We start from the raw sequence: 13798 nt of genomic DNA, 5'->3' as shown, positions 1-13798 counted from the left end.
TAGCTTACCTAGCACTGAAAGAAACAAACATGTATTTCTCTGTGTAAAGAGCACCCGCACCACTGCAATTTCTCCCTTTGACTTACGAGCATAATAATTATGACCTACCATCATATCAGCTGAGCTGACTAAAACACAGGCCAGCTCCAGCAATCACAAAGGCAGCTGGCAGATCATGGCACACTGCAGAGCAGGCCGAGGTGGTGATGGGGAGGGGGGAAAGTGATGCTGCAAGGAATAGTTTTTTACTTCATTCATATTTCGCTGCTCTGTGTAAGACGCTCAAATACGGAGCCATTGCCTAGAAAATGAAGGTACTGCAGCAGCTGTATTTGCCAAGGAAATACTGGGACAGGCGGTCCCATCAGGTACCCACTCCAGAGGCTAGAAGGCAGGATTCACTGTGATGATTCAGGAATCACCAAGTTTGAAGTCTTCCAAGACATTTCCTGCTTCCATAAGAACAGCAAAATTGRGAACCAACACAAACCTACCACAGAGATCACCAAAAACCTTTAGCCTCCTGTAGTCCTGCTGTGCAACAGGCTGTTTGAGATCAATTGTTTTTATTTTGCATATTATTTCATATCACATCAATCTACTTAATTTGTCAGCAACTTAACAGTACATGTCTGGAGGTAAAMCTCCAGATAAAATCCTTTGGACCTAGGGGAAGAAAAAAAATCCTCACACAGAACTATACAACTATTCCATCAGGGTATGCAGGAAACAGAAGAGGAATTAAAAAAAAGAAAGGTGGGGGAGAGAGTTCAGTGCTATAACTCTTCAGGTTAAGATGTAGTTGATCTGAAATTACGAAGTAATTATTCATTAGCAGACTTCAGGCAGAGATGCTCATCTCAATTGCTACCKGGGAACTTTCATGTAATGAGTTCAACAAGGGTGAAATACGACCTACAATGTTATTCCAACTCCATAAATCCCCTCRGTGGATCCCTACGTAACAGAAGTTATTCATGTTTCCCTCACGAGCCAAGAAGCATGTTAATGCCCAACAGAGGAGGTTCTGCAAAGTGAAAATCAATTATTTAGCAATTGTTCTTGCCAGAGCCAAACATGTTTAATACTCAATACACTATTCACTTGATCTAATTTAATCACGAAGACAGTGGATCTGATTAGATCTTAATTTATCCATTTAGTAACTCAAACTCAGAAAAAAGTTTGGGGGAATAGGGAATGAAGGTACAAATTTCTTCTGCAATTACTAAACAGGTAAAGAAAACCTTAAGTCCCAGTTTCTAGGGGAGCCCAGTGTAATAAGCATGGCTTGATAATACCCAGCACATGACAGTACTGAAGTCTTGTCAACACACACAACAGATCTGAATTCACAGAGTCGCCTTTGTTGCCAGTCTAATTTGTCTGTAATGAGACAAGCTGGGTTTTCCATGTACAAAAACCTAAGACTGCGAAGGATCRGGCACAAAGGAAGCGCAAGAGCCCAACACCAGCAGCCTTCAGAGGCAAAGCAAACCTCAAACCTTTGGTTCCAACTCCCTGCTGTTTCTCTACACCTGCAGCCTTCAACACTTACCCTGCACAGGGACCAATATTGCTCATCTCAGACCAACAARATATTGAGAAGCCAAAAATCTCATTTCTCAAAAGCCAAGCCCACACAGCAGCTGTGAAAATGCCATCAGCTCATGTTTCCTCTAAACACAAGCAGTAAAAACATCATCTTTTGGCCTTTGTCTACATCACTCACTGTCATTCAGCCCTTTAACATCTTGTGATTGGGCATCTGTGAACAGAGGAACAACAGGCTTTAAAAAAGTAGGAAATAAGGCATGTAATCAGTGAGATTTGTCCCTATTAACGTCACATTATATGCATCATTGACTGACAATATAGAAAGCTTCAGTTCTTCCCCTCATCGTTAATGATGACGTACACAGCACATGCAGTSATGGGCAGCAGGTACAACACATAATTTATCAATCAGGGAAAACATTTTTAAATTCCAAGATGGACTCTTCCTCCCAGCATCATGAAAATCAATTACAGAATAAAAGAGTTCCAAGAGCAGAACGATAGCCAAGTCTGTCTCCAGTAGACCCCTTCCCCACATAAACTCCCTTTCTTCCCTGAAAGCAGTTTTCTCCAATACCTCTTGAATCTTCTCCTCCAGGACTCCTCATTGTCAGGTGGGTCAGAGCAGCTTGGCATCCTACTCTGTAGAAATTATACCTGTGCTCTTACAGATTMATTTGCTTAGGTTGATTAGTCACTGGACAGATCATAAGTTTGCTCCTTTACCTGCAAAGTTTGTAAGACCTTAGCATCTTTGATATCTCCATTCCTTTCAGATTTGGTTGGATTCTGCCAACAAATTCCAAAGACAGCAGAAGGAGCAAAACCAGACTGTCTTAGAAGTCTCACATCCTTTAACAATCACATGAAAAAGACAAAATATTTTCTTTTAACTTCTGGGTACTTGTATAGTGGGTTCTCAATTCCCTGCTCAAGTCAATCAATGAAAAGTGTTTGATTGTTTTTAAAAAGATGAGATTTAAACCATGCTCATTAAGCATCACTTCAGAAAAAATAATATCAGAAGATTCATTATAAAGATTTAAAGCTAGAAATGCGACTAGATCACTTTGGAGTGCTGCTCTGAAACAGTAACCAGCAACTAAGTAGACAGACTTAAACAACAAAAGACTAACTTTTCTTAAAGCTATAGGAAGACATCTGTCTTCTGCATCTCCTCAAAAGGTTACAGAGTTAGACCTTGAAAGAGCAAGGCACTCCAATCCTGGACATACCATTCAAACTGGCAACTACTTTAACCCTTACTTTAACCTATCCTTTAATTACACTCACTGAAAAGGACCAACTCTGTAGTGAAAACTGTGTCGACACCCAACTTCTGGGTTAACAGCTTCACTTTGGTCAAAGGTGACAAGGCCAGGACCAGCAACAACAGACACAGCCGGATGCTCATGGACTGAGATCACTGATGAGATTTTATTTGACCTGTCAATTAGAGCATTTTGCAGACAAAAGATGAGGGGGAAGGGAGCTGGCAGATGGGTGAAGCTGGACTTTAAACATGAGAAAAAAAAAAGACAGACTTTGAAGTAAAGTACTGCAGCAAATAGCAGTCCGAGTTTGAATGATAAATCTGCAAAGTCTGACTACAAATGTCTTCAAGTGAATTAAAAATAAAAAGCACTAGTCAAGCAGGGAGAATATCCAGATATTATTTTACAGAAAATACAAACAAAACATGACGGGGGGGAGGAGGGGGGGAACAAAATAAACAGGACAATGTATTTTTCTCCTTACGGCATTTTCTGCATTTTCCTCCTTAGAGGAGGAAGCAAAGAGCACTAACAGAGTAAGCAACAGCTCTTCCCTTCTTATATAGGACAGAAGCCAAATCACACTATTTAAACTTTAGAGGCTCTAGTACATCCAAGCATGTAGGAATTCCCAAACCCAAGGAGGAAACAGTCTCTTTTCCCCACTGGCATTTCACAGGCTCCTTATGTCTGACATTCYGCTTCCAACAGATTGTTAACTGGACAAACCAGATTAGGGTCTACAGATGTCACTGACATCYGCCCAGAGAAGTCCACTGGCAGATAAATCCATTTGCTGCACTTCCAACTGCAGGCCGGATCCACCAGCTACTACAAGGTAGAGCTATTGCAAATGAGGAATCCAGAACCTCACCTCAAGTCAGTAAAAAGAAATGGAGTTTAACTTCTCCAAGATTTTACTCATGAACAGCACAGAAAGAAAAGCATTTCCAAGTGGCACAACCTTTTTCCCCCTTACGTTGTCATAAGAGAAGATGCTGACTCCTAACTTCACAACTACTAACCAAATACGTTTTTCAAGCAAAGCTGCAAAAACACAGAAGAATTTGAAAATCTTGACTCAGTATTTTTGTTATCTCTTCTAAAGTAAAGAAAACTGGTTACTGTGGAAATCTGTAGAGAAAGATGCATGTTCCTGCATACACTTCATTCCAACAGAGTTGACTTGTATATTGCTGTTGCAGCACTTGATTAAGATACACAGTTCTTTGCCATCAGCATATCTTAGAACAATAGGCATCAAGCCAAAAGACTTTTTCCAAAGGTATTCCGAGGCTCTAAGAGTCCATATGAGGAAAGAGAGCCAAATTTAGTTTCAGATGATCATAAGGGTAACTTAAGGAGAAGTGCAACCTTTACTTAATTGTATTTCTTCACTTACTTGTGAAAACGGAAAACTGCYTGCATTTGAAGAGAAATGATTTCTAGTCATATAAGTTAAATACTACAAGGATACCAAAACTTAGACTAATGATAGAGGCTTAGTTACAAGGAAAGAAACAATTGAGCTTCAGAGATATAAAATGCCTCATTACCAAGTTACCATAATCAAYTTACTTCATGAAACTGTAGCAACAATCCTGAAAGGTTCCCTTCAATTATCAGATTACAGATCAGTCAGTCCAGACGCTCAATTTTTCAATTCCATTTTCTGTTTATCTTTGAGGATTATGCTTACAGAGCAAGCTGATTTCAGTTACATCATAACTAATAATTAAGGTATACAATCCTATGCCCTACCAGGCTTGACACAAGGAGGGTTAAAAGTTAAAAGCTAGAGTCTGAAAAATGTTAATTTAGATATGCAGCAGAAATGCTGTTCAGGAAGTCTTGAACAAGAAAAGACGACGCTCATCAGCACATGAGCTAGAAATCACCCCAAGACTGAAGTGCAGGTAATCCATCAGCAAGAGGGACAGGGTCTTTGCTTTGGGCTATATCAGCTCTGCAGGGCTCTGATTACGCCCTTTCACAACAGATTAACAAACTGGAAGCAGACAAGAATCCTTTTTAATATAAGAATATATGAGCTTAGTACAAGTTTTATCTTTCCATTACCTTGCTTCCTTATTATAAAGCTGGTTAGAGGAAACAATTCTCTATCCCTAAACATCGCCTAAGGAAAACAGCAAGTTTCCTGACACACTAACATGGGTTTTCTGTATCCGTAGGAAGGGCAAGTGGAGAACAGCAGTACTAAGTCACTCCCACTGAGCCCAGTGCCCTGTACATCCACCAAACAGTTTCACCTGGGAGATCTCATAAGATAAAAGAAATCACAGAGGCAGCATCTCATGCTTTGTATATCATGGGGGAAGAGAAAATATCAAGCTCCTCAAAATTAAAGCAAGCTTGCAAGAAAAAAAATGGATTTTTCACTTACCATGTTTTCACTTACATGGTTATGACTAAAAATATACATGGTTTTGCATAAGCACCAGAGATTTTTCTTCATTTTCATGAAATGGTGCTAGGCAACAGTTACACTAGAGTAACTCAGTACATAAACTTGGGGTAATGCTTCAGCTTTCCTGCCCTTTGCTCCCTTCCTAGGGCTATTTAGGGGATGTCTGACTCTGCTGCTGCCACACGAGGACTACTGCACAACTGAGAATTAACACACTAGTGTTTGCAAACATCCGCCACAAACTTCTGCGCAAACTACASAAGTGTAAAACACTATCACAAGTTCGTCTTGGCAGTCTCTTTAGCACAAATCCAAATATTTCCACTGAGAGACAAGAACTAAAATATTTCCCTCCATTTGGAAACTTTCCTGTACCAAAGAGGCTGGATACCCATTCACCTCCCAAGTACAACTTACAATTCATTTCTAGTGCTCCAGTGGTGACCTTTCCTTTGGGGCTTCCCCYAAAGTCACACACCCCCACACATTTGATGTAAAAATATATTTCTAAAAATAAAGATAGAGTTAAATCAAAAAAAAAAAAAAAATCTCACACAATGACTTCTCACTTTCTGGCTTTACAGGCCATTTTGAAAATGCATAAATACAAAGGAATTGAAATGGCTAAAGTGTCCCCTCCCGCCCCTCTCTCCAAGATACCTAAATCCTAAGCAGGATGGCAAAACACCATATTGAGAAACACTGACAGCAATCAAGCAGAAAGTTGTTTCTTACATTTTGCAAGTGCTGCTTCTCTTTTTRAGCCATCTGTAAATATCAGGCAGTCAAACAGATGCCCCCTGGAAATTGCATCTCCTCAGCAACRGCTGTTTTATCTGTCCACTTGATTTATGGAGGATAAAAACTGATTCCCAAAAATGTCACGAATAAAATGAATAGTAAGAGCGATACCATTGTTACACGAAAGAGCAATGCCCACAACAGTAGTGGAGGGAAACAGGGATRCGTTTTAAAAGTAAAAACACAAGGGAGATGAAAGGCCATTTCTATGTTTTCCATCAGTGCTGGGGTCTGCTGAGCCTACAGAGAAGACCAMGAGGAGACCTGACCAATATACGCATATACGTATATAATATACGTTTATACATATAACTATCTCAGGGGAGAATGTAGGGAGRAGGGGGCCAAACTCCTCTTGGTGGTGGCCAGTGACAGGACAAGGGGCAATGGGTACAAGCTGAAATACAGGCAGTTCCATCTCCTTGTGCAGAAGGACTTCTTTGCTGTAAGGGTGACAGAGCCCTGGAACAGGCTGCCCAGAGAGGATGTGGAGTCTCCTTCTCTGGAGATCTTCCAAACCCTCTCGTGTACAACATGTGCTTTATGTGTCCCTGCTGGAGTAGGGGGGTTGGACTAGAGGATCTCTAGAGGTCCCTTCTAACCTCAGCCATTCTGTGAAGACATAAATCCTCACCACTCATCCTTATTTTATTTTTACATACCTAGAGCAGACCGGGAACAGAGCATCACTCTATGACCATTACCTGCTCATGAAGGCTAAGATATTAGCTCTTTCCTGCTCAGCGAATTGCTTATGAGGCCTGAGCAAAACATGAGCACCAGGTGAGCTCTCAACACAGGAAGGTGCTCATGGGGACCCTTGCACAGCACCCAGGCTTGGCCCAGGCACTCAGGTGAGGCCCATGCAGAGACCATTGCTGCCCACTGATGCTCTGAGTAGCTGATACCAGACAACCACACTGGTTTGCCATCCTTTTTTTCTGTCATCTTTCTCTCCCATCCATCTTAGTCCCATATATGCTTATCAACTCACAGAGTGGTTGAGGTTGGAAGGAACCTCTAGAGATCCTCTCGTCCAACCCCCCTGCTCCAGCAGGGACACCTAGAGCTGTGGCGCAGGGTGGCATCCAGGTGGGTTTGGAAAATCTCCAGAGAAGGAGACTCCACCACCTCTCAGGGCAACTCACCCCAAGAAATCTAAACTATGTGATGGAGCACAAAAAAAAAAAAACCACAAAACACCACACCCCACTGAGTTGCATCTCCTGCAAAGTAATTTCTCCTCAATTTCTCCTTTTAAATATCCCAAGTATTTTTTGCTAATCCTATAGTGTTCATCTATTCTCAGTTCTTCTCTGCCTCATGAGAAGCAGGAAATGTATTTTATAGAGAAATAAAACACAGCCCATGAAAAAGCCACAGTGTTGAAGAGAATAAAAATTAATAAAAARGGGCATTTCCAGGATAGCAATAAATAACCACTGCCTCAGGCCAACAGCAGACCACCAGAAATTGGTTTAAAGCATCCTGAAATCTGGATTCCATTTCTCAATGCTGCCAAAAGCCTATTAGGCAATAAYAAACATTCTTGTGCCACAGTGGATCTTTCGGGGGGCTTCCAGAGGAAAGCCAAGCTGAGCCACCTTCCCCAGCCTGCRACATTCAGAGATTCCAGCCAAGCTCCTACTGCACCCTCTTCAGGGCAGGGCTCAGATAAGCTCCATCTCCACCTCCACCTCCTCTCTACCGCTTTTAGACTTGAGATTAAAAAAAAAAATCCCATTAAAACTCATTTTTCCCCCCAGGTCATCTGYAACCTGAATCAATACATGAGCATTTTCAAACTTCTGATTTTTCAGGGGAGGAGGGAGAAGGAGGCAAGGGCAAATATTTTTCTGATTAAACAATTTTATCAAAAAGAACACAAACAATACAGCTCTGTCTTCAATATTTCAGAGATCTCCAAAATAAAATTCAACGAGTATGGAGCCCAAGTGAAAAGGTCATTTCTGAAACATTTTTACCAGGTGGAAGTTATAACAGTCTGAGTGACTTTTTTTTTTTTTAAATCCATCTTGCAGTCTATTTTGGAAAGCATAATGATCATCCAGCATTTCATTTCCAAGTTCTCACTTCATGAATCCTAACAAAGGTGCTCTGGCAAAGCACACAATGAATCAACCAAAGGAGCTATTTGTAGCACCACAGCACCTTTCTATAAATGCCCATCCTTGATATAAAGAATTTCAGGGAAGCTTTAATAAGTTAGTCCCTACCGGAAAGAAAAATGACTGGGCAAACTTTTAATCTTCAAAGCACCAACTCCCCATCAGTTATCTCAAGTAAACTGGGCTATATGCCAAAAGGGTTTTCAGCACTCACACGCTATACTCCAAAGTTTCCCATTTCATCTACAGCAGACCTGTCTCCGTGTTGCTCATCACACACTGTCAGATTATTTCAGGAGCCTATAGATTTTCCAAAGCTTTCCATTTCTTATAGCAGGCAACCCCTTTACAAAGCAGCTGGTGGGAAAACAACACAGATTCCAGGTGTTCAGCTTGCTGTTGAGTTCATACTCAAGACTGAACTCTTTCTCTGGCCTGTGCAGGGAGGTGTTCTCAGCCTAAAGGGGTCAATGCACTGATCTGCACGCTTTCACAGGCCATTCATTTTGCTGTCCTTCAAAAAAATCAGATTATACCCATAGACTTAGCCTGATACTTTCAGAGTTTTATCAACAGGATATCTTAAAGCACACATTCATATACACGTGCTCTAGCTCAGCTCTAAGGAGATGGATGTTAGCCCAGAAGCCCAGCGAAAGGTCACAGTCACTTACCAGGCCGTTGCAAGTGCTGATTGCGGCCGTGCCGCTCCCCAGGCCTGCCTGCCACGCTGTGCCAATGAAGTGGCAAGGAGCTCGCGAGCCAGATGCGATCTTCGCGCTAGCGTAGTCGCCACGTCTCCTCTCTACAACGTAGTTATGGGAAAGAAATCCCGTGTGGACAGTCAAGTTAAAAAACAGGTCCTTCTCCTCATGGTTGATTTTATAATACACCACATTTTCCTTTTTGCTGAGGTCTCTCCTCTTCCTTGTGTTTGAGATGTCATGATGCAAGTTAAAAGAGAGAAAACGCCCGCTCGCATCTACTCTTGATGGTTCCACCACGTGGTATTCTTGCAATGTCTTGATAAAGTGCTCTGTGAGAAGCAGGGGAAACAAAGAGAGGCAGAGCTGGGTAAGTTCTAGCCTTGTCAGAGCTTCCATGGCTTAAAGGGAGACTTGTGTGAGGAAAATTCACCACATTACCCTGCTGACACAGTGGCAGGGCAGTATATGACTGCTGTACCATAAATACATAGACTACTGCAATATATATTATATATAAAATCATAGCACTCCCTTTAAAAGATTGAGAGGAAACAATATTTTGGAAGAGAAGCATTGATTCATTTCCCTCCACTCCCATCCRCGCTCCAAACCCTGCCCAGCTGGTCCCCAATATTCTTGGCCAGGTTCTCATTAAGCAGATGAGCCCTGCAAAGTGGCCACCTTAAGTAGGAAACCAAGCCTTACAAATACACATAGAAGAGCAAAAAAACCAAAACCCACACTTGTTACATGAGGCAGTAAATACAACATAACTGGCAGCATCCAGCCTTAGCAGACAGTGCAGCTAGGAAGAGATTTTWAAAAAGGATTTGAACAGGAAGAGTGAAACAACCATATGACCATGAATAAGGGGCTGCCATTAGGATAAGATCAGAGAGCTTATAAGAGTCTGGCAGGGGAAAAAATCACCACCTTACAAGAAAAGAAGACATCACTAGCATCATCATTTAAAAAAAAAAAAAAAATTATTCAGAAGTGTAAAACCTAGAAACCCCAAGGAAATAAGATAAAACCTCACAGATCACTCATTCCTTACATTACATTAGCACTCATTCCTTACAAGTCAGATCTTCAATTGGCAGGTTTGACTTGAGCCCAAGAAATCAGTCTGAATGTGTTCCATTAAAAAGAAAAGTTGTGAGGATACACATAACTCAAGGCTGTCCTTCCACAGGGAGGGTCTTCCTTCCCAAAATCCCAGCCACTTACACCTCATTCATCAACTAAGCTAGCTAATGAAGTAATTAATACGCTCTAGATACTTCTGGAACAATTTCTCCCTTTCTGCAAATTGGTAGAGTTGTCCCTCTGAAGAAGCCTCWCTCCCCTCTGAATGCACCTTTGAACCCACCTGCCTTCAATCACACCTAAATAGATGTGTCCCAGCTGATGCCCATTGGGAAGAGCACAGAGGAGCTACATTAGCTGCTGTACGAGACACAAGTACTCCTAAGTATTCCTAAACCCATGGACACTTGGGACTTATGCACTGAAATACTCCCAATTGAGAAAATTATTAAAGTCTAAAAAATTATTTTTTTCCTAGCACATACAGAAAAACTACATAAGCAATGAGATTTCAGTGGCACCTGTATCCCGTAAGGAAACTTGCTGCACTCTTGTAAAATGAGTGCCTGACTCCCTGCAGGAACYGGGGGCTTTTGCAGGATTTGCCACAGCTGGGGCTTGGTGCCTGCAGATGACCAGAGCTGGAGACCTCCCCACGAGTGCTAATCCGGAGATAGGGTGAATCCCGCCTGCTCCTGCACCAGCACAGCGAGGGCTCAGGTGGGAAACGCAATCCGTGCCTTCCACGTCCTCTCACCTCACAGCACAACTCATGCAATGCTCAAATTAAAGCCCTGAAGGGCAACTAGTTTTGTTTGCTGACAGTGTAGGATTTGATCCTGCTTTATGTCTTGAGCTTAACTTTTTGTGGCTTATCTGATAAGCTCCACACAGGATTTGTTGGTTTGAAATTATTCAAGGAAGTTTTTTATTTCACCGGTACACTAGTTATTATAYAGTGGCTAAGGCAAAATAGACATTATCAGTTATAAGAAAAAAGACTTCCTAAGAATCTGCTGTTAACAAAATTATCCGAATCAGAGAACCTTAACTTCTCCCACCCACCCTTTAAATACATATTTTTGAATTACTAGAGAGGGGAATTATGCCAGAATACAGTAGACACTAACACAACTGCAGAACTTTATTATTTAAAACTCTGCAAAAGACCAGAGGGACTAAAATAGCAACACAACAAGGTCTAACAAGATATAGTTAAAGATATTCCACAAATAATCAGTGTCACTGATGTCTAGACTGTTGCTTAGTGTTTAGGAAAGGCAATCCTGTCAGTATTAAAACAGCTTACTAAACTCTAATATAATTTGATCTTTCCGGTTGCAGAAGAGAGAGACTAAAAGACAGGAGGCACAATGTGGATGATATCCTACTGCTCTTATAGGAAAGAAAACAGTTATTGAATGCCTCAAACAGAGAAGCAAGAAGAACTTAATACATGCAATCCACAATGTGCCACACGAGTAGTAATCTTCAATATTGACTCCCTCAAGTTTTCTGCAGTAGTAATTAGTTCACACTCAAACACTATGGCCATTTCTCCTGTCTTAAACCCTTAATGCTTTGTGTGCCAGCAAAAACTAAATAATCTTTGAATGCCATCAGAGACACCCCTTTTGAAAAGGCTACCGCCTTGTGTGCTGTGTAGACATTCCCTTGGAATCAGACCTTTACATATGCAAGAAGGACAGACTGTGAAGATCAGCAATGGAGAAGATGGAAACAGACAGGAGAAGCTAGGATACTTCTTTGCTGAAATGGCTGAAGTTTATCCTAATWTCCTATACAATTCTTGGCTCAGCTATCTATTCTTCTGAACAGTGTCCAGAGATAGTGTCCAGATCTGAAGTCAGTAGATATGGTTGAGGTGACCTAGGAGCTGTCTCCAGAGGGGAGGTGACCTAGGAGCTCCTAGTCTCCAGATCTCCCYACCCCTAACAGCAGCACCAGTCTTCTCCTTGGCCATGTACAGCGCTCTCCAAAGCAAGGAAGTCCTGTGCAGAACATGAAGYGGGCATGCTTGACAGTGCAGGCCAGGAACAGGAGACTTTCATGGGAGATATATGTAGTGCCCATCCTGGGAATGCTTCATCTTTCACCAGCTGCAGCCTGAGCACCAGCTTGTGTCTGCATTGTGAGCGGGACCAAAGCAAAGAATCAAGTCCAGGGCAGTATGTTGCCTTGGAATAACAGTCACTTCTGCCTTGGAATCACAGCCCCTTCTGGGCACGCAAGCAAGGTTCAAGAGCAWGGAGCAGGTCCTTTGGGCTTACTTAAGGAGTCTAAAATTACTTAAATCATTTGAGAAACTTTCCCCACAGACCCTGCTAATTCTGTACGATGCCAAACATCTGATAAAATTGAACACCACTGCTGCCTGCTCTGYTCCTATGTGGATTCAAACTCCAGCAAGTCACAGAGCACAGCCTGTATGAAGAACTGCTGCACACACAGTGACTAGGTTAGAATAAGGAGAAGATATTCATAGTTGGTCACATGTACTGGGAAATGCATGATTTCTTTGAGACAGAAAATACACTTTTATCTTCAAAATGTGACACTATCATTTGTCACTGCTTCATCTTCAAGTCTGCTACATCTGCCTGTCAGACCCTCTGGCTTCCTTTCAAAGAATTCCTTGGACAGCCAATAGCAACGCGTATCCCTGGAGGAAGCGTGTTCCTGATTCCGTGGAAGGCTCCGTTCCCAGGCCTTCCAGCTCCTCCACATCRCCAAACTGAGAGCATCCATCCTGGAAAACAGTCATCCCAAAGGKCCCTGAACACATAGCAGGAGTATCCTCCAGTGTCCCATGAGCCGCACTTGCTGCAGATGCTGGCTGAACACATCACTTAAAGGTCACTTCAGCTATGCAAGATGCAGATTTACGCCTGTCTTGCACACTTCATACTCACCAGTACATTCAACCTCCCTTCTTACTGTTACCAAGAAATAGATAAATAAAAGTTTGGAACTGTCCTCTTACACAAAGCTTTCTCTTGGAAAGCCCCAGATGTCAGTGCCTAGAGGGTGAAATCCATTCTGGGGCTGTTTCTGGATGCCCAGCACAGGGAACACTGGCTAATACAGCGCTCCCTGCCCGGCTCCTCTTCCAGGCCCAACACTGCCATGGTTCTTCTCGCTCACATTATGTGATGGTGGCTTCGGGATAGCGGATGGCTCCTCAGGCAGTTATCCCACCACATCACCTCCTCACGAGCTCAGAGGAGCAGCGGGGACTGCGCTTCTCTCTGCTCAACCATCCCTCTGACAGCACCGGAGCCGACTAGATCTCCAAGGTCTTTGCCAAACTTCCTCCCATGTGTTCAGCTCTCCTACTGCCACGCAGAGCCCAACTAGTGGTAGTTTTCCCTCACTCAGAGCCTGCTTTTCCAGCACCAGCAGATCCTTGGCCGGCCCTGGGCTGGCATCCTGCAGCCAGGTGCTCCGCCGACGGCGACAAGCGGGGCGCGCGCCGGACACCGGCCCGAGGAGCAATCAACCCCCCAGCTCCCTCACACCCCGCATCCATCTCCCGCACCCTGCGCTTCTGCAGGACGGGCGTTATTAGGGAACGAGGTAAAGGARCGGGAAAGCCACGTTATCGGGACACTAAACTTCCTCAGTTTCGCCGAGGCGACGCTGCTGTTTAAGAGGCAGCGGCTGAGCGCGCAGCAGCCCCGAGCGCGGCACGGAGCCTCCGCCCAGCGGAGCGAATCGGCGGGCGGCGCGGAGCGGCAGCGGGGCCCGCGGAGGGGGGACACTGACCTTGGGGCGCGGCGGGGCCGCGCGGCG

General features: G+C 43.3%; 1 protein-coding gene across 1 annotated transcript in view; it reads right to left on the bottom strand.

Moving 5' to 3' along the window:
• The window catches only part of ADAMTS12 (ADAM metallopeptidase with thrombospondin type 1 motif 12), a 124241-nt gene extending 114949 nt beyond the window's left edge, over positions 1–9292 (bottom strand). The window contains exon 1 of the mRNA XM_026035710.1: positions 8864–9292. Within this exon, the coding sequence (XP_025891495.1) occupies positions 8864–9292 (429 nt within the window). The remainder of the gene's footprint in view (positions 1–8863) is intronic.
• Between the last annotated feature and the right edge of the window lie 4506 nt (positions 9293–13798).

The sequence above is a fragment of the Nothoprocta perdicaria genome, unplaced genomic scaffold, assembly GCF_003342845.1.
Source record: "Nothoprocta perdicaria isolate Ctin4 unplaced genomic scaffold, notPer1 scaffold_1, whole genome shotgun sequence".
Classification (NCBI taxonomy): Eukaryota; Metazoa; Chordata; class Aves; order Tinamiformes; family Tinamidae; genus Nothoprocta; species Nothoprocta perdicaria.
Note: the sequence above shows the minus strand (reverse complement) of the source record. Positions and strands in the feature narration are given on the sequence as shown.